The sequence below is a fragment of the Stegostoma tigrinum genome, chromosome 9, assembly GCF_030684315.1.
Source record: "Stegostoma tigrinum isolate sSteTig4 chromosome 9, sSteTig4.hap1, whole genome shotgun sequence".
Classification (NCBI taxonomy): Eukaryota; Metazoa; Chordata; class Chondrichthyes; order Orectolobiformes; family Stegostomatidae; genus Stegostoma; species Stegostoma tigrinum.
Window position 1 is genome coordinate 48,319,135 of NC_081362.1, and position 20,924 is coordinate 48,340,058.

At 44.1% G+C, this 20,924-nt stretch overlaps 1 protein-coding gene across 3 annotated transcripts in view; it reads left to right on the forward strand.

Moving 5' to 3' along the window:
• LOC125454746 (proteasome activator complex subunit 4) overlaps window positions 1-20,924 on the forward strand; it is a 157,584-nt gene continuing 136,660 nt past the window's right edge. For all 3 annotated transcript variants that reach the window (XM_048535892.2, XM_048535895.2, XM_048535893.2), the window contains exon 1: window positions 1-374. In XM_048535892.2, the coding sequence (XP_048391849.1) occupies window positions 79-374 (296 nt within the window). In that variant the 5' untranslated portion in view covers window positions 1-78. The remainder of the gene's footprint in view (window positions 375-20,924) is intronic.

Genomic DNA, 20,924 nt, shown 5'->3' on the forward strand with positions numbered 1-20,924 from the left:
GTGACGGAGTTTTGGTTGGTGTGGGGCGGAGGAGAGGGAGCTGTGGTTCCCGCACATCCGCCGGTCTCGGCGCCTCAGATGGATCGGGAGTTGGGAGGTGGTGAGACGTGGCCGGCTAGTGATCCTAGGCCAGGCCAAATGCTCGACATGAGCGAGGAGAGCGGCAGCGAGTGGAGACGGCGGCGGAGACGGGAGGAGATGCTGGGCTTCAAGCCGCAGAAGGAGATCCTGTACAACCAGCTGCTGCCGTACGCGGAGCGTCTAGACCAGGAGTCCAACTACATGCTGGGCCAGATCAAAGGCAACCTGGGCCGGGCCGTGCAGCTCCGGGAACTGTGGCCTGGAGTTTTATTCTGGACAAGAAAGCTGTCAACGTGAGTGAAACTGGGAGGGAGGGTGTTCGGGCGGCGCGGCCTTCACTTCCCTTCTCTGCCCCCGAGCTGGTTCCGGCTCTATTTCTCCCTGAACCTCCCACCCCCGAGTTAGTCAGTCCTCTCTGGGACGACCGGAATGCGGTGGTTGGTGTTTGTAAAGGTCCGGGCTGAGCCAGGGCCACCTTCCCTTCCACAGGCCGTAATTCTCCTGGTGACAACATTTGACGTTTAAAAATAGAAACAAATCCCTCCGGAACCAGCGTAGCTTTGTTACGACCTGGCGAATCTTAAGAAGGAACTGGGCAAAGGAAACAGTGAAAAATAACGCTTCTTTAAAATTGCATCATGTGACCTTTCACCAACTTGAAATGTATTGCCTTGAGTTTGAGATACAGCTGACTATGACACGACATTTTTTCTCTTGTCAAAGTTTGGTAAGGAAGGGAAGCGCTGATACTCGTGCACAAATCTCTTAGTTTTAAAACTCAGTGTCACTGGTTCATGTTGTCTTAGTTTAGCAAAACCCCTGCCTGGCTTAATGCTTATTTATTTTTGCTAAATAATAAAATGCAAATTAAACCTAATACGAGAGTTCAACCCTAGGTGCTTAATCACAACCTGGTGTTTACACTTTTTAAGCTCTTTTCCAATAAAAAAGTATTTAGAGGTGCTTAAGATATGTCATTGAAAATGATTCCTCTGCAAATTTTGTTTATCAGTGAATATTTGAATACTTTCAATCAATGATTAATCGGAAAAAGTTCTATTTATTAGGGATCTGCTAATTTTGCAGCTCAGTTTTGCGTACCCAACACTCCTGAATGTGTTCCTGCTTTTCTTGCCTTGGAAAAAAATTAGACCGTTTGACAAATAAGTCACATTGTAAGTAATGTCAAGATTAAGGTTGATTTATGATCTTTAGTAGATCTTGTATACTTGCTAATAACCACCTCAAGAACTACATTGCAGCATTGAGAATTTTTTTTGTCCAGTTGGGTGTGAAATGCAATATTAGTATTGGGTAAATTTGAGGTTAAAGTTGGAGGTGGGGAAATGATCTATACAGCGTTAAAGTAATTTTCTAGAAATACTCTTACCTTGATTTTATTCACCCCACACAAATATTCACACTTGTAAAATGATTGCAAATCCATTTCGTTCAAAGCCATCATTATGCGTTACAGATTTCAGTTTTTGCTTTGGTAAATTAAGTGATCAATTTTGAGTCTTTATTTTGTTGTGGCACCCTTTAAATGTTGCAAAATTATTTGACACTATGCCAGCTGTGTTATTTTGAATAACATTGAAATAAGATGTGATGTAGCATGTGTTCATGATGTTCTGAAATTTTTTTAGGATTACACGAGGTCAGCTTATTCGCTACTCCGTTATTAAGTTTCTGTATCACATTTTAATGAATTAACTTTCCTTTCATTCTGGGCACCCAGTGCTTTGGGGACTGTGCTATGTTCATTTTTTATTTGTTTGCCTTGATCAGTGATTGCATGACAAATATTAATGTATTTACTTTTTTCATTTCCCTTGTTCATCCCCTCCCTTCCAAATTCAAATTGAACACATAAGATTTAAAATTTGGAGGATAACTGCTGGAGATTTTAAACAAAACCATCTCACTACTGATATATTAATGCAAGCAATCAGCTATTGACTTTTGGAATGTTCCTCTGAAGTAATTGCAGATTATTATTTGTGGTCTGTGTGATCACCTTGATGTGTTGCTCTCTTTGATAAGCTTTTGGGATAGCTTCTAAATGAAAAAATATGTAACTATTTAAATATAAATATTGAAGCATAAACCACTCCTGAATATGTATAAAGAGAGACTGTGGTCCATTTTGATCTGTTAAGCATTACTGGTGAGGCTGCCAAATTTTTTCTTGAACTTTTATGTCAAAATTATCTCAAGCTTGAAGCTTTTTCACTGAAAAGTTGGTGATTGCCATAAAGGTCAGTTGGTGCTTTGTGATGTCTCTGTCATTGTGATGTCGCGTCAGTGGAAACTTTACTTGTATCTACTTGTATTTCATGTGTTTTTTTGCAGTTCTGAAGGTGCCGTGGGGTTGAGTGCATGTGTTGTGGAGAAACCTGTTGTACACTAGATTATGTTTCAGAAGTTGTTTACTCAGAATATAACTAGATTCAAGTTTGTTTATCTAAATATGTTCCATTTGTTCTTTGGTAATCTCTGCGGGGGGACATTATTCCAATCTTCTAGCAGATTCTGTTCATTTACCTATTCAGCCCTTACTTAGTACCTGCTCCTGGTTTCCCATGCTCACATTCTTCAGTCTCCTTTCAAAAACCACCTTAGAACCCACCTCTTTATTGAAGAGTTTGGCCCTATCTCCCAATGTTCTCATGGATTAGGACCCCAATTTTTTGGTTGGAGCTTTTGTGAAATATGTTGGGATATTCTTCCATGTCAAAAGTACTATATAAATGCAAGTTGTACCTGTTTTTAAAAAAAACACTGTCCAGTGCTTTTTACTTAAGAAATATTGTGATTGGAGACAAAAGGGACCACAGTAGCATAATTAGGAAGAGTGAGAATCAACCAAAGGACAATACAGTGCCCGATGCGTTGCTTGTGCAAAGATTTCAGAAACAATCGTTCCAGATGAAAGGTGGTTATTTTTGGTATAAAACTGTCATTCTTCTGGCTCTTTGATTTTTGCTTTTGTAAACAATTTGGGAGCCTTTTTCTAAATCTTTTGGTAAAGCTTATTACAGGAAAACTACTGTTTTTTTACTTGAGGATGACCTCTGATGTTTTACCTTATGGTAGTCTAAATTCAAAGATTTACATACATATATTTTTAGATAAAAATCTTCAAATGAGATGTAGGTGATGATATCCATTCTTACTTGCTGTTGAATAGATGGGGTAAAACCACACTTGCAAACAATTTCAATCCTTTAGGTAGATGTTTGGTACAACTGAGTGACTTACTAGGCCATTTTAGAAGACAGTAACGAATCAAACACATTGCAAAAACACAGATAACAAAATGTAGAACTGGATGAACGCAGCAGGCCAAGCAGCATCAGAGGAGCAGGAAGGCTGACGTTTCCCTGCAATAACAACCAAAACAGAATCCCCTTCGTCCTCCCATACCACCACACCAACCTCCGGATCCAACACATCATCCTCCGTCACTTCTGCAATCTGCAATCTGACCCCACCACCAAAGACATTTTTTTCCCTCCCCACTCTTATCGGCTTTCCGGAGGGACCACTTTCTCCATTACTCCCTTGTCTGCTCCACACTCCCCTCCAGCTCCACTGCATCTGTAGTAAGTGTTACACCTCCCCCTCACCCCCTGTCCCAGGCCCCAAAAAGACTTTCAACATCAAGCAGATGTTCACCTGCACATCTGCTAACGTGGTGTGCTGCATCTGCTGTTCCCGTTTTGGCCTTCTGTATGTCAGGGAAACCAAGCGGAGGCTTGGGGACTGCTTTTCAGAACACCAACACTCGGTTCACACCAAACAACTGCACCTCAGTCGCAAACCATTTCAACTCGCCCTCCCATTCCGCAGATAACATGTCCATCCTGGGTCTCCTGCAGTGCCATCACAATGCTAACCGAGGTTCCTTGAACAGCAACTCCTATTCCGCTTGGGCACCCTGCAGCCCAATGGTATCAACGTGGACTTCACAAGTTTCAAAATCTCTCCTCCCCCTACCGCTTCCCAAAACCAACCCAGCTCGATCCGCCTCCCTAACCTGTCCTTCCATCTATCCCCTCCTCCCATGTCAAGCCCCACCCCCCATCTCCTCCCTACTAACCTATCCCACCCCCTTGACCTGTCCGTCCTCCCTGGACTGACCTATCTCCTCCCTTCCTCCCTACCTCCCCACCTACACTCTGCTTGACTGGCTCTGTCCCCGCCTCTTTGACTTGTTTGTCTCCTCTCCACCTATCTTCTCTTCTATCCATCTTCTATCTGCCCCCCCCCTCCCAATTTATTTCAGAACCCTGTTCCCCTCCCCCATTTCTGATGAAGGGTCTCAGCCCAAAATGTCAGCCTTCCTGCTCCTCTTATGCTGCTTGGCCTGCTGTGTTCATCCAGCTCTACACCTTGTTATCTCAGATTCTCCAGCATCAGCAGTTCCTACTATCTCCGAAACATTGCAAAAATACCCAGGGTTTAGAATCATCAGTAGGCTGGACCAGGGAAAGGAGAGGGATTTCCTTCTGTGTGAACATTAGTGAAACAGATTGCTGATTGTCAGAAAAACCAATGACCAGCTTTCAGTTCCAGATTTATTAATTTCACCATTTTCTGTGGTTAGTTTGAACTTGTGTCCATCACGTAATACCCTCCAGAGACATTTTCACCATACTACAATCTGCCAAATAGTTTGTTTTCTCAGTTTATCCAATAGTTAAAGAAAACATCTCCTAGAAAATAATGTGGAGAAGGGATTCAACTAACTGTATCTGGATGGTACATTAAGAAACTTTCTTTGAAATGATGTTGCTGGATGTTTGCACCTCCTCCATAATCTAGTTTCCTTGCAGTACTGTAATCTTTGTCTTGACTTATCTAATACAAGTGCTATCTAAAAATTGTGCAAGTCATCACAAAGTGTGCCTTTTTTTTTTGAAGGTAATATGAGAAGTAAGTAAATGTGGTGATAAATAGAGATGTCAATGAAAGTAGTGGAAAACGATGGAAACTCAGTGGAGTCAAATATGAAGGGGGCAGACTGAACAAATAGGCGGAGAGGAAGGAGTGATTGACTTTTTAAAAGATAGTTCATAGATAATGCTGTGTGAGCTACTTCTGAGTGGATTGTTACTTTCAAAATATGTCAGTGGATGGAGCAACTTCAGGATATTCAAATAATTATAAAGCCATTTTACATATAAATGGAAGATTTTTTGAGTTGTTTGTGGATTTCTGGTAGAATTCCTTCAGTTGATCTAGTAAGTTAGGTTGTGCCAAGTATTGAATAAAAGAGTGCTGCCGTAGTACTTGTGAGGTGACCTCAAGTCATTTATGGTGCTGGTTTTGATCTGTTCACAATTTTATGAATGTGAAAAATTCAGACTAGGAATTAATCATGTGACTTCAGGACTAATAATAGACTGAATAGCATATAGCATTCATCGTTAGTAGTAATGTGCTGTTGTAAGCCCACCACCAATGACTGTGAACTTAGAAACTCGTAAGAGACTTGAATTGTTGTGAATCAATATAGTATCTGGTATGTGCTAGCCACCCTATTTGGATGTTTTATGTATTTGAAAAATATATTGCCCTGTAGTATTACAACACTATACAGCATGGAAAGATGGCTACTGTATTTGCCCCATTTAGTGTATTCCTTTTTACAACCAGCACTTGAAACACTGGGTTTTTTTCAGTCCCTCTTTAAATATAGTCATACAGCACGGAAACAGACCCTTTGATCATTGACTTTATTTTTCCTCAAAAGGCATTTTTGTGTGTATATTTTCCATCTGCCTTGTGGATGTAGTGTTTGTGCCTTATTTGTAAAAATGCATTGCAAGATATTTCAACTTGAATATCACAGAAATTGCAAGAAATTTCAACTTGTCTCCATTATGTTTCATTCTTGGGTATGTCAATACAATTCTAGTAGTTCTTCTAGCATTCCATGTCAAGTATACAACCTGAGGCAAAGCATGTCAAATTGAAAATTAGAGAATGTAATAGAAATAAACATTTCTTCCGATACCATGTTCCTCTCTGTCTCAATACAATATCAGTATTCTCGATGTTCTGAGATTGAGGATATCTGCAGCTTCCAGTCCCTCAGTGTATGTGTCCTTTAGCAGTGACCTATCACCATTGCACTTCTGTGGTTTTTGCCCCAGCCTTGATATGCCCCTTAGCACATAGTCATGGACATTGGAATAATCCAATCTGCAATACTCAAAGGTAACTCTTTGCATTGAAACACTAACAAATTTTGGATCGATTAAAGTGATTTCACAATTGTTGTTGAACTTCTAGGTGCAAAAATTCTTATCTTTAAACAGCCAGTTGAGCTGAAGAGCTCTCTGTCACAGAACTGCTCAGAATGATTGATTCTTAGTTTAAAAAAACACTGCATCTTTCTCCAGACCTTTGTAAGAATGATCTGATGGGAGAGGCCTTGCTCGCCATCTGATGGTCTGTTCTGCTGCATGATTATAACTTTTGGCGATGAGACTTTTTTTGTCAAATTAGTTTGACAGTCTCAACACAGACACACTATCTGGTCAAATTTCAGAATTGGAAGTTTTGCAGAAAACGATCAATGACCATCATTTAAGGCCAGTCTCTATCCAATCTATGCAAATCTGTGAGCAATATAACACATCGGCTTATAATTCAAATTGTTTCATCCACCTAATAATTGCTTGGAATTTATTTTACACTGGCTATTTGCTTTGCTTTACCCTGTGACTGTCAGTATACTGTTGTTGAGCAGAAGAAATATGTCTAACAGTGCCCAGAGTTTACTTGTCACTTCCTGCTACAATCATGTCTAGTCCTCCTTCCTTTGCTTTACAAAATTGTGCATCCTCTCCCTGTCGTATTCTATCATTTGCATTTAGATATAACATTGCCTTAAAAATCCCTAATTTAATACAGTTGATAATGTTGATATCTTCTCATTAGGAAGCATTGCCTGAGATTGTTCTTAAGCTCTTTCAAATGTTAAACTTGGATTGTAAGGAAAATTGACTCCAAACGCTAGCAAAAAGAAAACAATAGTGAAACAACACCATAGCCATCAGTATATAATTAAAGATAATAAAATGTGAGGCTGGACGAACACAGCAGGCCAAGCAGCATCTCAGGAGCACAAAAGCTGACGTTTCGGGCCTAGACTCTTCATCAGAGAGGGGGATGGGGAGAGGGAGCTGGAATAAATAGGGAGAGAGGGGGAGGCGGACCGAAGATGGAGAGTAAAGAAGATAGGTGGAGAGAGTGTCGGTGGGGAGGTAGGGAGGGGATAGGTCAGTCCAGGGAAGACGGACAGGTCAAGGAGGTGGGATGAGGTTAGTAGGTAGCGGGGGGTGCGGCTTGGGGTGGGAGGAAGGGATGGGTGAGAGGAAGAACCGGTTAGGGAGGCAGAGACAGGTTGGACTGGTTTTGGGATGCAATGGGTGGGGGGGAAGAGCTGGGCTGGTTGTGTGGTGCAGTGGGGGGAGGGGACGAACTGGGCTGGTTGAGGGATGCAGTCGGGGAAGGGGAGATTTTGAAGCTGGTGAAGTCCACATTGATACCATATGGCTGCAGGGTTCCCAGGCGGAATATGAGTTGCTGTTCCTGCAACCTTCGGGTGGCATCATTGTGGCAGTGCGGGAGGCCCATGATGGACATGTCATCAAGAGAATGGGAGGGGGAGTGGAAATGGTTTGCGACTGGGAGGTGCAGTTGTTTTTTGCGAACTGAGCGGAGGTGTTCTGCAAAGCGGTCCCCAAGCCTCCGCTTGGTTTCCCCAATGTAGAGGAAGCCGCACCGGGTACAGTGGATGCAGTATACCACATTGGCAGATGTGCAGGTGAACCTCTGCTTGATGTGGAATGTCATCTTGGGGCCTGGGATGGGGGTGAGGGAGGAGGTGTGGGGACAAGTGTAGCATTTCCTGCGGTTGCAGGGGAAGGTGCCGGGTGTGGTGGGGTTGGAGGGCAGTGTGGAGCGAACAAGGGAGTCACGGAGAGAGTGGTCTCTCCGGAAAGCAGGCAGGGGAGGGGATGGAAAAATGTCTTGGGTGGTGGGGTCGGATTGTAAATGGCGGAAGTGTCGGAGGATAATGCGTTGTATCCGGAGGTTGGTAGGGTGGTGTGTGAGAACGAGGGGGATCCTCTTGGGGCGGTTGTGGCGGGGGCGGGGTGTGAGGGATGTGTCGCGGGACATGCGGGAGACGCGGTCAAGGGCGTTCTCTATGACCGTGGGGGGAAAGTTGCGGTCCTTGAAGAACTTGGACATCTGGGATGTGCGGGAGTGGAATGTCTTGTCGTGGGAGCAGATGCGGCGGAGGCGGAGGAATTGGGAATAGGGGATGGAATTTTTGCAGGAGGGTGGGTGGGAGGAGGTGTATTCTAGGTAGCTGTGGGAGTCGGTGGGCTTGAAATGGACATCAGTTACAAGCTGGTTGCCTGAGATGGAGACTGAGAAGTCCAGGAAGGTGAGGGATGTGCTGGAGATGGCCCAGGTGAACTGAAGGTTGGGGTGGAAGGTATTGGTGAAGTGGATGAAGTGTTCGAGCTCCTCTGGGGAGCAAGAGGCGGCGCCGATACAGTCATCAATGTACCGGAGGAAGAGGTGGGGTTTGGGGCCTGTGTAGGTGCGGAAGAGGGACTGTTCCACGTAACCTACAAAGAGGCAGGCATAGCTGGGGCCCATGCGGGTGCCCATGGCCACCCCCTTAGTCTGTAGGAAGTGGGAGGAGTCAAAAGAGAAGTTGTTGAGTGTGAGGACGAGTTCAGCTAGGTGGATGAGAGTGTCGGTGGAGGGGGACTGGTCGGGCCTGCGGGACAGGAAGAAGCGGAGGGCCTTGAGGCCATCTCCATGCGGAATGCAGGTGTACAGGGACTGGACGTCCATGGTGAATATGAGGTGTTGGGGGCCAGGGAATTGGAAGTCCTGGAGGAGGTGGAGGGCGTGGGTGGTGTCACGGACGTAGGTGGGGAGTTCCTGGACCAAAGGGGAGAAAATGGAGCCCAGATAGGTGGAGATGAGTTCGGTGGGGCAGGAGCAGGCTGAGACGATGGGTCGACCAGGGCAGGCAGGTTTGTGGATTTTGGGAAGGAGATAGAAACGGGCCGTGCGGGGTTGGGGAACAATGAGGTTGGAGGCTGTGGGTGGGAGGTCCCCTGAGGTGATGAGGTCGTGAATGGTGTTGGAGATGATGGTTTGGTGCTCGGGTGTGGGGTCATGATCGAGGAGGCGGTAGGACGTGGTGTCGGAGAGTTGGCGTCTGGCCTCGGCAATGTAGAGGTCAGTGCGCCATACTACCACTGCGCCACCCTTGTCTGCGGGTTTGATGGTGAGGTTGGGGTTGGAGCGGAGGGAGCGGAGGGCTGCCCGTACTCGTCCTCACACTCAACAACTTCTCTTTTGACTCCTCCCACTTCCTACAGACTAAGGGGGTGGCCATGGGCACCCGCATGGGCCCCAGCTATGCCTGCCTCTTTGTAGGTTACGTGGAACAGTCCCTCTTCCGCACCTACACAGGCCCCAAACCCCACCTCTTCCTCCGGTACATTGATGACTGTATCGGCGCCGCCTCTTGCTCCCCAGAGGAGCTCGAACAGTTCATCCACTTCACCAACACCTTCCACCCCAACCTTCAGTTCACCTGGGCCATCTCCAGCACATCCCTCACCTTCCTGGACCTCTCAGTCTCCATCTCAGGCAACCAGCTTGTAACTGATGTCCATTTCAAGCCCACCGACTCCCACAGCTACCGAGAATACACCTCCTCCCACCCACCCTCCTGCAAAAATTCCATCCCCTATTCCCAATTCCTCCGCCTCCGCCGCATCTGCTCCCACGACAAGACATTCCACTCCCGCACATCCCAGATGTCCAAGTTCTTTAAGGACCGCAACTTTCCCCCCACGGTGATCGAGAACGCCCTTGACCGCGTCTCCCGCATTTCCCGCGACACATCCCTCACACCCCGCCCCCGCCACAACCGCCCCAAGAGGATCCCCCTCGTTCTCACACACCACCCTACCAACCTCCGGATACAACGCATTATCCTCCGACACTTCCGCCATTTAGAATCCGACCCCACCACCCAAGACATTTTTCCATCCCCTCCCCTGCCTGCTTTCCGGAGAGACCACTCTCTCCGTGACTCCCTTGTTCGCTCCACACTGCACTCCAACCCCACCACACCCGGCACCTTCCCCTGCAACCGCAGGAAATGCTACACTTGTCCCCACACCTCCTCCCTCACCCCCATCCCAGGCCCCAAGATGACATTCCACATCAAGCAGAGGTTCACCTGCACATCTGCCAATGTGGTATACTGCATCCACTGTACCCGGTGCGGCTTCCTCTACATTGGGGAAACCAAGCGGAGGCTTGGGGACCGCTTTGCAGAACACCTCCGCTCAGTTCGCAAAAAACAACTGCACCTCCCAGTCGCAAACCATTTCCACTCCCCCTCCCATTCTCTTGATGACATGTCCATCATGGGCCTCCCGCACTGCCACAATGATGCCACCCGAAGGTTGCAGGAACAGCAACTCATATTCCGCCTGGGAACCCTGCAGCCATATGGTATCAATGTGGACTTCACCAGCTTCAAAATCTCCCCTTCCCCGACTGCATCCCTCAACCAGCCCAGTTCGTCCCCTCCCCCCACTGCACCACACAACCAGCCCAGCTCTTCCCCCCCACCCATTGCATCCCAAAACCAGTCCAACCTGTCTCTGCCTCCCTAACCGGTTCTTCCTCTCACCCATCCCTTCCTCCCACCCCAAGCCGCACCCCCCGCTACCTACTAACCTCGTCCCACCTCCTTGACCTGTCCGTCTTCCCTGGACTGACCTATCCCCTCCCTACCTCCCCACCGACACTCTCTCCACCTATCTTCTTTACTCTCCATCTTCGGTCCGCCTCCCCCTCTCTCCCTATTTATTCCAGTTCCCTCCCCCCATCCCCCTCTCTGATGAAGGGTCTAGGCCCAAAACGTCAGCTTTTGTGCTCCTGAGATGCTGCTTGGCCTGCTGTGTTCGTCCAGCCTCACATTTTATTATCTTGGAATCTCCAGCATCTGCAGTTCCCATCATCTCTGAGTATATAATTAAAGTTTGTTATTGAAGTGTAAATATGAAAATGTTTTTAAAGGACCATTACTTTCGTGTCTGGTGATTGTGTTGCTCATTGTGCGATTATGACATTCTCAAAATCTGGCAGTGTAGTTGACACTGGTACACTTGATCTCCAGTGTCACGTTTAGGATTGATCAATAATGAAATTTGATGCAGACAAATATTATAAATACCAACTTTAGACAAAAACATGCTGCGGGGGGGGGTGGTGTTGGGGGAAGGGATGGGGAAATCACATTTAGTTCACTGATTACGATGTCAGGACAGTGAGTCCTCGCACCAACCCAAAGTTCTGACAAAAATTTTGAAGGAGCCTTAAGTTTTTTTTGTGTTTTTTTCAAAAACTGATCTCTCTTTAATTTCAATAAGTTGTTCAATTAAAGCTGTAGGTAGATCATGTCATCTCTCTGGATGGTATTTTGGCAGCAATTAAACTTTGTCATATCTAAATATGAATGCAGCTCCAGGCAGCTGAGATTTTTTTTTAATATTCGCTCATGGGCTGTTAGCATTACCGGCTAGGCGCATATTTATTGCCCACCCTAGTTCACTTGAGAAGATAATGAGTTGCTTTCTTAAATCGTTGCAATCCGTTTGGTGCAGGTACACCCACAATGCTGGTAGGGGGAGAGTATCAGGATGTTGATCCATAGGCGGTAGCAGAGGAAACAGTGATCTTTCTAAGTTCGGAATTGGTTTGAAGGAGGGCATAGACGTGGTGGTGTATCCATGTGCTTTGTCCCTTGTCCTTTCAAGTGGTAGTGGTAGTGGTTGTGGATTTGGATGGTGCTCTCTGGGATCTGTTGGTGAATTGCCTCTTGCAAGTGGTACATACTGCTGCTCTTATGTATTAGTGTTGGAGGGAATAAATATTTGTTTGTTGACGTGGTGCCAGTTAAGTAGGTTGCTTAATCCTGGATGATGTTAAGCCTCTTAAGTGTTTTTAGACCTCAAAAGAGCCAAACCTCCCCTTGATGTCAGGAGCTGAATGACTCTGGCAGTACCCAAATTGAGCATCAGTGAACTACGCATGTGCTGTTTGAAAGCACTGTTGATGACCTGTTCCATCATTTTACTGATGATTGAAATACAGATAGAAACATAGAAGAAGGAGCAGGAGTAAGCCATTTGACCCTTTGAACTTGTTTTGCCATTCAGTGTAGGATGGTGACTGGCTATGAAGGATTTTTGGTTATCATTTATGTCATTGATTTTGACTAAAAATGCAATCAAATATAAACTGAAGTCTTCAGCTTAGGCATGGGTGTGTGGTGTTTGTAAGAGACATCATGCAGAAATATGATTGAGGTTTTGTTTGATCACTAATTGTAATATGTACGTTTTGTGTTTTACTTTGAAGTTCATTATCATAGCTTGAAGGCCATGTGATTTTTATTTCTTGCAGTTCTGTTTATTATTTGTAAGAACTGAATCGGACTCATGACTTTAGTTGGGAACTGTTGATCTGGAGTGTATTTCCCTTTGACGGTATTCTACATAGTAGATTAGACAAGGTTACGTGTTATTAAACATTTTGAGCTAAAATAGAAAATGCTGGAAATGCTGAGATCAGGTAGCACCTGTTGATAGGTAGAGGCTATTACTGTTGCAGGTTGATGAACTTCTGTCAGAAGTGCAAAGATTCAATGTAATGTATTTTAGATGTATTGCTAGGTGTGGGCAGAGAACTTCAAAATCTGTGAGCTACTCACTTCATCAATAGTCAAAATGACTTTAAATGCTGATTCTCTTGCTTTTGCCTCGTTTCAAGTCGCTAAATGGTGTGAAAAGAGAGAAGCACTTTCTTTGTTCCATTTCCTTTTTACTGATCTCAAGATGTCCTGAATGATCATTTTTATTGTTTAAGAGAAGTAAATTATGAAGAAGAATAGCTAGTTTCTTTTATGGCTTGCGTACAACAGTACTGCATGGAAACCGGTCCTTTGGCCCGTCGTATCTGTACCAATGTGATGCCATTCTAAAATAATCTCATCTGCATATGGTCTGTGTCTCTCTCTTTCCCCTGCCTGTTCATGTGTCTGATGAAATGTCTCTTTTACATTGCCATTGCATCTGCTTCTGCCGCCTCCCTGGCAATGCCTTCCAGGTACTGACCACCCACATTGCCTTTGAACTTTACCCCTTTCACCTTAAACCCATGCCCCTGAACGTTTGATATTTCCACTTTTGGGGGTGGGGAGGTTGTGGGAGGGGGGAAAGACTCCAATAATCCTTCCATAATTTCATATACTATCAGGTTGCCTCTCAACCTTTGCTCTAGTGAAAACAGTCCAAGTTTGCCCAACGTCTCCTTTATATCTAATACACGCCAATCGAGGCAACATCCTGATAAACCTCTTTTGAACCCTTCCAAAGTCTCCATATCCTTCCATTGGGTAGAGACCAGAATTGCATGTAAAACTTCATGTCCCAACTAAGGTCTTATACAGCTGCAAAATGACTTGCCAGTTTTTATATTTCGTCCCCCAACTGAAGGCAAGCATGCTGTACCCCTGTTCACAACCTTATTTTGCCACTTTCAGGGAGTTGTAGACTTGCACCCCAAGATCCCTTTGTGTATCAGTGCTTTTAAGGGTCTTGCCATTTACTGTATACTTACCTCTTGAGTTTGACTTCTGAAATTGCATCACTTCACACTTTTTTCCAGATGAAACTCCATCTGCCATTTCTCCAACCAACTTGTCAACTAATTGATACTTTGCTGCAACCCTTGACAACCTTCCTCACTATCCACAGCTCTGCCAGTTTTCATGTCATTACTTAATTGTTTAGTTCAATATTCACCAACTGTTGCATTGCATAAGGAATTGTGCCATTTTCTTGAAAGCCCTTGCCCATCTTTTCATGATAGCTCACCATTAAGCACAGCCATTTCATGTACTTGAGCAAAAGACATTGCTTGACACTTCAGTACAGTACTGTCTTATTGGATGCTGCCTTGCAGCTGAGATGTTTCAAAGAGCATGTATGCTGCTAATGTAGATATGAATCAACGCAACACTACTTCAAAGAATAGGGCAGGCCTTTCTCAGAATCTCACGAATACTTGCCCCAGGTCAAGATCAGAAAAACAGATCGTTTGGTCGTTATCACGATGCTGTTTTTCAGGAGCTTGTTATGCATTAATCACCTGTCACATTTTGCACCTTTATAGGTGAATACACTTGAAGAGAAGTTCATTAATAGCAAAGCACCCGAGAACATCTTGAGATCATAAAAGTGCTGCAAAAATTACAAGTTTATTTTCCTCTCTTCAGCAAACATTCTAAATACATTTTTGTCCAAATGTCAGCCTACCTGTTCTGGCCATCATTATTTGAAAGCCTTCAATGCAGGATGTATTATGCCCACAGCAGATGCTACTGAAAAATATTGGTGCAAATGCAATACATTGTTATTCCTCAACTTCTCTGCAAATGCAGTTGATTACTCCACCAGATGTCAATGCTTGTTTTCTGTTCCAGTTCAATTAGTTTCAATGTAACTGTTACATCACCTGTATAGGCTCATCCTGCATGTTCAGTGTGTTCCTAGATTCCGTTTCCATTCTGTCCTTCTATTCATTTATAGACTGCTTCTTAGTACCTTTATCCAAAAGTGTAGGTTAGCATTTCTTGTGTAGACTGGCAGCAGTTATCATTAACTCTGTTGCCACCCCCAATTTCATGATTGGACAACATAGTGACAATCGACCAACCAAGTCCCAAACGCACAAATATTTTTTCACCTGCACATCTGAAACAAAACCATCTTAGTCGCTAACTGTGCCATCTTCTCGAGTACTCACTCAGATTGAACCAGAGAATTACATGTTGGCTTCCTGTTCAACTTGAATTTAACCCATGTAGGTATAGTAGGTGTTCTCAAAGAGGTTGTGGTTAAGTGTAGATTTTGGACCTTGGTAGCTTTACCATTTCATTGGTTGCTAGTAGTACACTGACGTTGCCTAAGTTCACTGTGGGTTCTTGATGCTACTTTTCCTTCAGCATACTGTTGGTAAGATGAGATACTTCCTCTGTTATCCTGATTTTGATATACACCTGGAACCTTTTTTTTTCAGGATGTCCTCCATGGAACTTGAAACTGGTTCTGAGAAAACTAATGTTAGAATTTTTCACATCTGTTGATTAGTAAGCTAAATCTCATTTAGCTCAAAATAGTTGCAATTTTAGCATGGTGCAGAGGTTCTGAATTTCATACAGTAGAAACAAGTAATTTTTCATTTGTAGGCAGAGCAACCATCTGTTAACAGTGTAGAGAAAGCCCTGTCATGTTTGTTTTTCTAAAACCACTCCAGAAGGGTCCTAATCAGAATAATGTTATTCTGTGGTATTGGTAGTAAAATTACGGCTGCGTAATTTTTTCCATTTCATTGGAAGAAACTTATTTGCCATCTTTTGGAACATTCATGTTCCTGCTTAAAAGATCTTCGTAAAGATCCTCTTCTCTCTGCTCCAATGATTTAAGTGACTGAGCTATCAGTTTGGGGATGGGAAATTGTGTGTGTGTGTGTGTGTGTGTGTGTGTGACCATCTAAGATATATCATTAGGTGACCTCCGTTGGCACTGAACATTTGGTCAATCGGAAATCTTGAAATGGGGAAAGGATAAGAGATAATGGGAACTGCAGATGCTGGAGATTCCAAGATAATAAAATGTGAGGCTGGATGAACACAGCAGGCCAAGCAGCATCTCAGGAGCACAAAAGCTGACGTTTCGGGCCTGGACCCTTCACCCATATGGGGAAAGGATAACGAGGCTTGAAGTCACGCATTCTACCTTGTAATCTTCCACAATAAACAATGATCACTTTGTTTCTGAAACCTGAATTAAATGAGCATATGGACATAGAAATTAAGAAGAGTAGTAGGTAATTTGGTCCCCAAGCTGGCTTGGCATTTGATTGTCATGGCTGATCCTATTACTGTGTTAACTCCATTTTCCAGTCTAAGTTATGACATTCGTCACTACCATCTTTTGAACTTGCCTTAAAAATATTCAGTAACCTTTCCTTAATGTGCTATGAGGATGAGAATTCCACAGAACAATATCCCTCTGAGAAAAATAATCTCATTTCTCCCCTAAAGTGGGGGAGGCCCTGAATTTGAATCTTTTGGTCTGAGATTCTAGTCTCTACCACAAGGGGAAATTTTCTCTCCATACCCATCCTGTTTTTTCCCTGTGGGATCTTGTGTTAAGATCTTGTATTCAGTCACCTAAAGTTGGGGCTGTATCCACGTCTATTTCATAAGATAAACTCTTCATCAGTAATTGGTCAAGTTCTCAACCACTTCTAAAGCAAAAATATCCCTTCTCCAAATAAGATGATTTAAAAACTGTGCAGTACTTCAGATGTGGTCCCACTAACGTTCTATGCAATTGTAACAAAGCGCCCATTCTTTCATATCCCATTCCCTTTGCAATAAACAATAATTCCATTTGCCTTCTACTGCTTGCCATACCTGCACACTAACTTTTTGTAATTCATGTATCAGGGTGCTCGATCCCCTGTTCCTGTGTTCCAGAAATGTTTCTCCAATTAAACAATATACTCCTTTTTATTCTTCCTGCCATTTTGTTGCCCATCCATTAACTTATCGATATCCCTTTGTAGACTCCCTGTCTATGAAGATACATAACAATTAACAATTTACTTTCTTACCAGCCATTGTCATCAGCAAGTTTAGAAAGTGTTCATTTGATCCCTTCATCTGTGTCATTACTATAAATTGTAAATATTTGAAGTTCCAGATGTAGTAATTGCCACAATGTTTAGAATTTCCAAGCTGACAGTGACCCAGTTATCTCTCTCCTGTTTCATGTTATTTGTCCACTTCTTTATTTACATCATTATGTTACCCCATGTCATAGATTCTTACCTTTAGTAACCCATGTTATGTCACATTATTGATGTTTGTTTGTTAAACCAAGTACTGAGGTTGGTTGGCTCACCGAGCTGGTTTGTTGTTCCGTGGACGTTTCGTTATGGTGCTTGGTAACATCCTCAGTGCAGCCTTTGATAAAGTGTCAGTATGTTTTCCCACCTGGTTTTTAAACTCTGGTCCATTGTGATGGATTGCCTCACTTCCGGGTTTCCTCCGAAGTGGAATGGATGTGGGGTTGAGTTCGATGTATTTATTAATAGCCTGCTTTGTGGAATGCCGTGCTTCCAGGAATTCTTGTGCTGGTCTCTGCCTAGCCTGTCCCAGGACTTTGGTGTTGTCCCAGTCGAAGTCGTGGCTCTCCTTGTCCATGTGGATTGAGATGAGTGAGTATTGGTCGTGTCTTTTTGTAGCCAGTTGGTGTTCATGTACTCTTGTTGTTAGTTTCCTTCCTGTTTGTCTGATGTAGTGTTTCTCACAGTCTCTGCAGGGGAATCTTATAGATGACATTGGTCCTGTCCATGGTGGGGAGTGTGTCTGTAGTTCGGGTGAGCACTGTTTGTAGCGTTGATGTGGGCTTGTGTGCCACTCTGACACCTATCAGTCGTAGGAGTCTTGTGGTCAGCTCTGATGTATTCCTGATGTAAGGTCGTGTGATAAATCTGTCGGGGTGTGTAGAATCTTTCTGATGCTGTTCCTGTAGACATCTCTCAATCCAGACTACATTCCACATAGCATGGTGCAGAAACTCTGAACTTCATACATTCCACTATCGAGGAAACCCGGAAGTGAGGCAGTCCATTGCAACGGACCCTAGAGTTTAAAAACCAGGTGGGAAAACACACTGATGCTTCATCAGAGGCTGCACTTGTTGCGTTCCCTTTTTAGGAGATTCCTACACACTTGATACAAATGCAATACACCGACTTCTGTGCGCAGCCAGAGTTTATTTAAGCCAGGACAAGCTTTTGGAGGATCGCTTAACCAACTTCGCAGGGCTTGTGGAGCTGTCTCAAGTGATGCTGTCTGTAAGGGAACGGTCCTCCCTTTATATAGGTTTTTTTTTAGCACAGTCAGACATGCGTGCAAGATAGAATTTTTTTTTCTCCCTCATAGTTACATGCCTAGCAACAGTGATAATATGTAACTTAATCATCTAACAGTAAAACAGTGTGTGGGACTAGACAGTTCCTTAACTTTTTAGCCTTCAACCTTTACAGAGAGCAGAGTATAATTAGCTTACCGTATTTTGTCTGAGAGACGGGGCGCCTATAAAGCATCTAATTTCTTACAGATGTTGCATTTACAGAGAGCAGAACAGATATTAACCCTTTAACATTTCACACTGAGGATGTTACCAAGCATGGTAACAAAATGTCTGTGGAACAGCAGACTAGGTCGGCAGGCAAGCCAACCAACCATAACCCAAGCTTACAGATCTACTCCAAAATTTTATAAGCCAAGTACATCACACTTACAGGTTCCACGTTCTCTGCGTTATTTGTTACTTCCTCATACTGACTAACATGATTTCTTTTTCTTAAAACCATGTTGCTTCTGTGTGATTCTGGTAAGATTTCCTAAATGCCCTGTCATAACCCAAACTTAATAATCTATTCTGGCCTTTTTCCTTACAGATGTCAAGATAACCGATATGTGGTGATCTGCCTTTTCTCCCCTCCTTGAGTAGAGATTACACTTAGCGATTCAAATGTAATAGAGCCTTTCCAGAAGTGAGGGAATTTTGGAAAATTGCTTGAAATGCATCTTTTTATATCTGTAGTAACTTTTTTGGGAACCCTAGGATTGTCTGTCATGTCCTGGTGACATGCCAGCCTTTTCTGAACCCTTGGTTCCCTTACCGATTAAGAATCGGTCTGTATCTCTGTCTGTTGCAGTTACACGTGGACTCTGCCCCTGCAGCTCTCTGTGGCAAGGAATTCCAGAGATGCTGGACCCTCAGAACAAATTCGTCTTCAGCTCTGTCTTAAATTGGTGCCCATTCTGGGATTATACCCTCTGGTACTGGACTGACCTATGAGTGCAAACATCTTCCTAACATTTACCTTGTCAAGCCTCTTAAGAATCCTGTTTGTTATAATGAGATCACCTACCATTCTAAATTCCAATGAGTAGACTGCCAACCTGTTTAATCTTTGCTCCTAAGACAATCCCTGCAAACCTAGCATCATCCTAGTAAACCTTCTCTGAACTGCCTGTAATGAAATGATATCTTTCTTTATATTAAGTGATCAAAATTGCTCACTGTAGTCCAGATGTGGTCTCTCCAGCACTTTGTACAGTTGCAATCAGACTTCCATACTTTGATACTCCAACCCCCTTGAAATAAGGGACAGTGTTCCTTTCACCTTCCTAATTAGCTGCCACATCTATGTGCAAGCTTAGTGTTTTGTGTACAGGTATCCCCAGGTCTGGTATACTGCATCCACTGTACCCGGTGCGGCTTCCTGTATATTGGGGAAACCAAGCGGAGGCTTGGGGACCGCTTTGCAGAACACCTCCGCTCAGTTCGCAACAAACAACTGCACCTCCCAGTCGCAAACCATTTCCACTCCCCCTCCCATTCTCTAGATGACATGTCCATCATGGGCCTCCTGCACTGCCACAATGATGCCACCCGAAGGTTGCAGGAACAGCAACTCATATTCCGCCTGGGAACCCTGCAGCCATATGGTATCAATGTGGACTTCACCAGTTTCAAAATCTCTCCTTCCCCTACTGCATCCCTTTCAGCCCAGTTCGTCCCCCTCCCCCCACTGCACCACACAACCAGCCCAGCTCTTCCCCCCACCCACTGCATCCCAAAACCAGTCCAACCTGTCTCTGCCTCCCTAACCGGTTCTTCCTCTCACCCATCCCTTCCTCCCACCCGAAGCCGCACCCCCATCTACCTACTAACCTCATCCCACCTCCTTGACCTGTCCGTCTTCCCTGGACTGACCTATCCCCTCCCTACCTCCCCACCTATACTCTCTCTACCTATCTTCTTTTCTCTCCATCTTCGGTCCGCCTCCCCCTCTCTCCCTATTTATTCCAGTTCCCTCTCCCCATCCCCCTCTCTGATGAAGGGTCTAGGCCCGAAACGTCAGCTTTTGTGCTCCTGAGATGCTGTTTGGCAGCTTTCTACAGCTTTTCTCCATTTAAATCGATGTTCCTTTATTCTGTGTTCCCAAATGAGCAGCTTCATATTTTTTTTCCACCTTATTGTCTACTTGCTAACTTTTTGCCGACTTACTTAACCTATCAATAGCTCTCTATGAAGTACTTGTATCCCTATCACGACCTACCCATCCTCCAATTTTCATATCATCTGCAAATTTAGCTATAGCACATTTGCTTTCAAGTCACTTAATGTGTATTGTAAACATTTGTAGTCCTAGCAGTGATCTCTGTGGAGCTCCACTAGTCACAGGTCACCAATCTGAAAAGGGACCCCATACCCCCACTTGGTGTTTCCTGCCCATTAGTCAATTCTCTAAACATGCTTTTGTTCTACTAGTTTTCTCAGTAGCCTTTTGCTGGTGATTGTAATGATTTTGAATTGTTCCTTTCCTCTAAACACTTGATTTGCCAATCAATTCTCACAAAACTTTGAGGTTGTCTTTGATGAAAACAATGTTATATCTGTTTAATGCTTTCATCATTTTTTTATTACCATCTATTATTAATTACCCAAACTCACTTTAGTAACTCTCTTTCTACAGGATGTTACAATCTGCCGATCTGTTCTTCTGACAGCTACCTTTTTTGCATGCTCTAAATTCTCCTTTCCACCCAGCAGTGTCTTTTG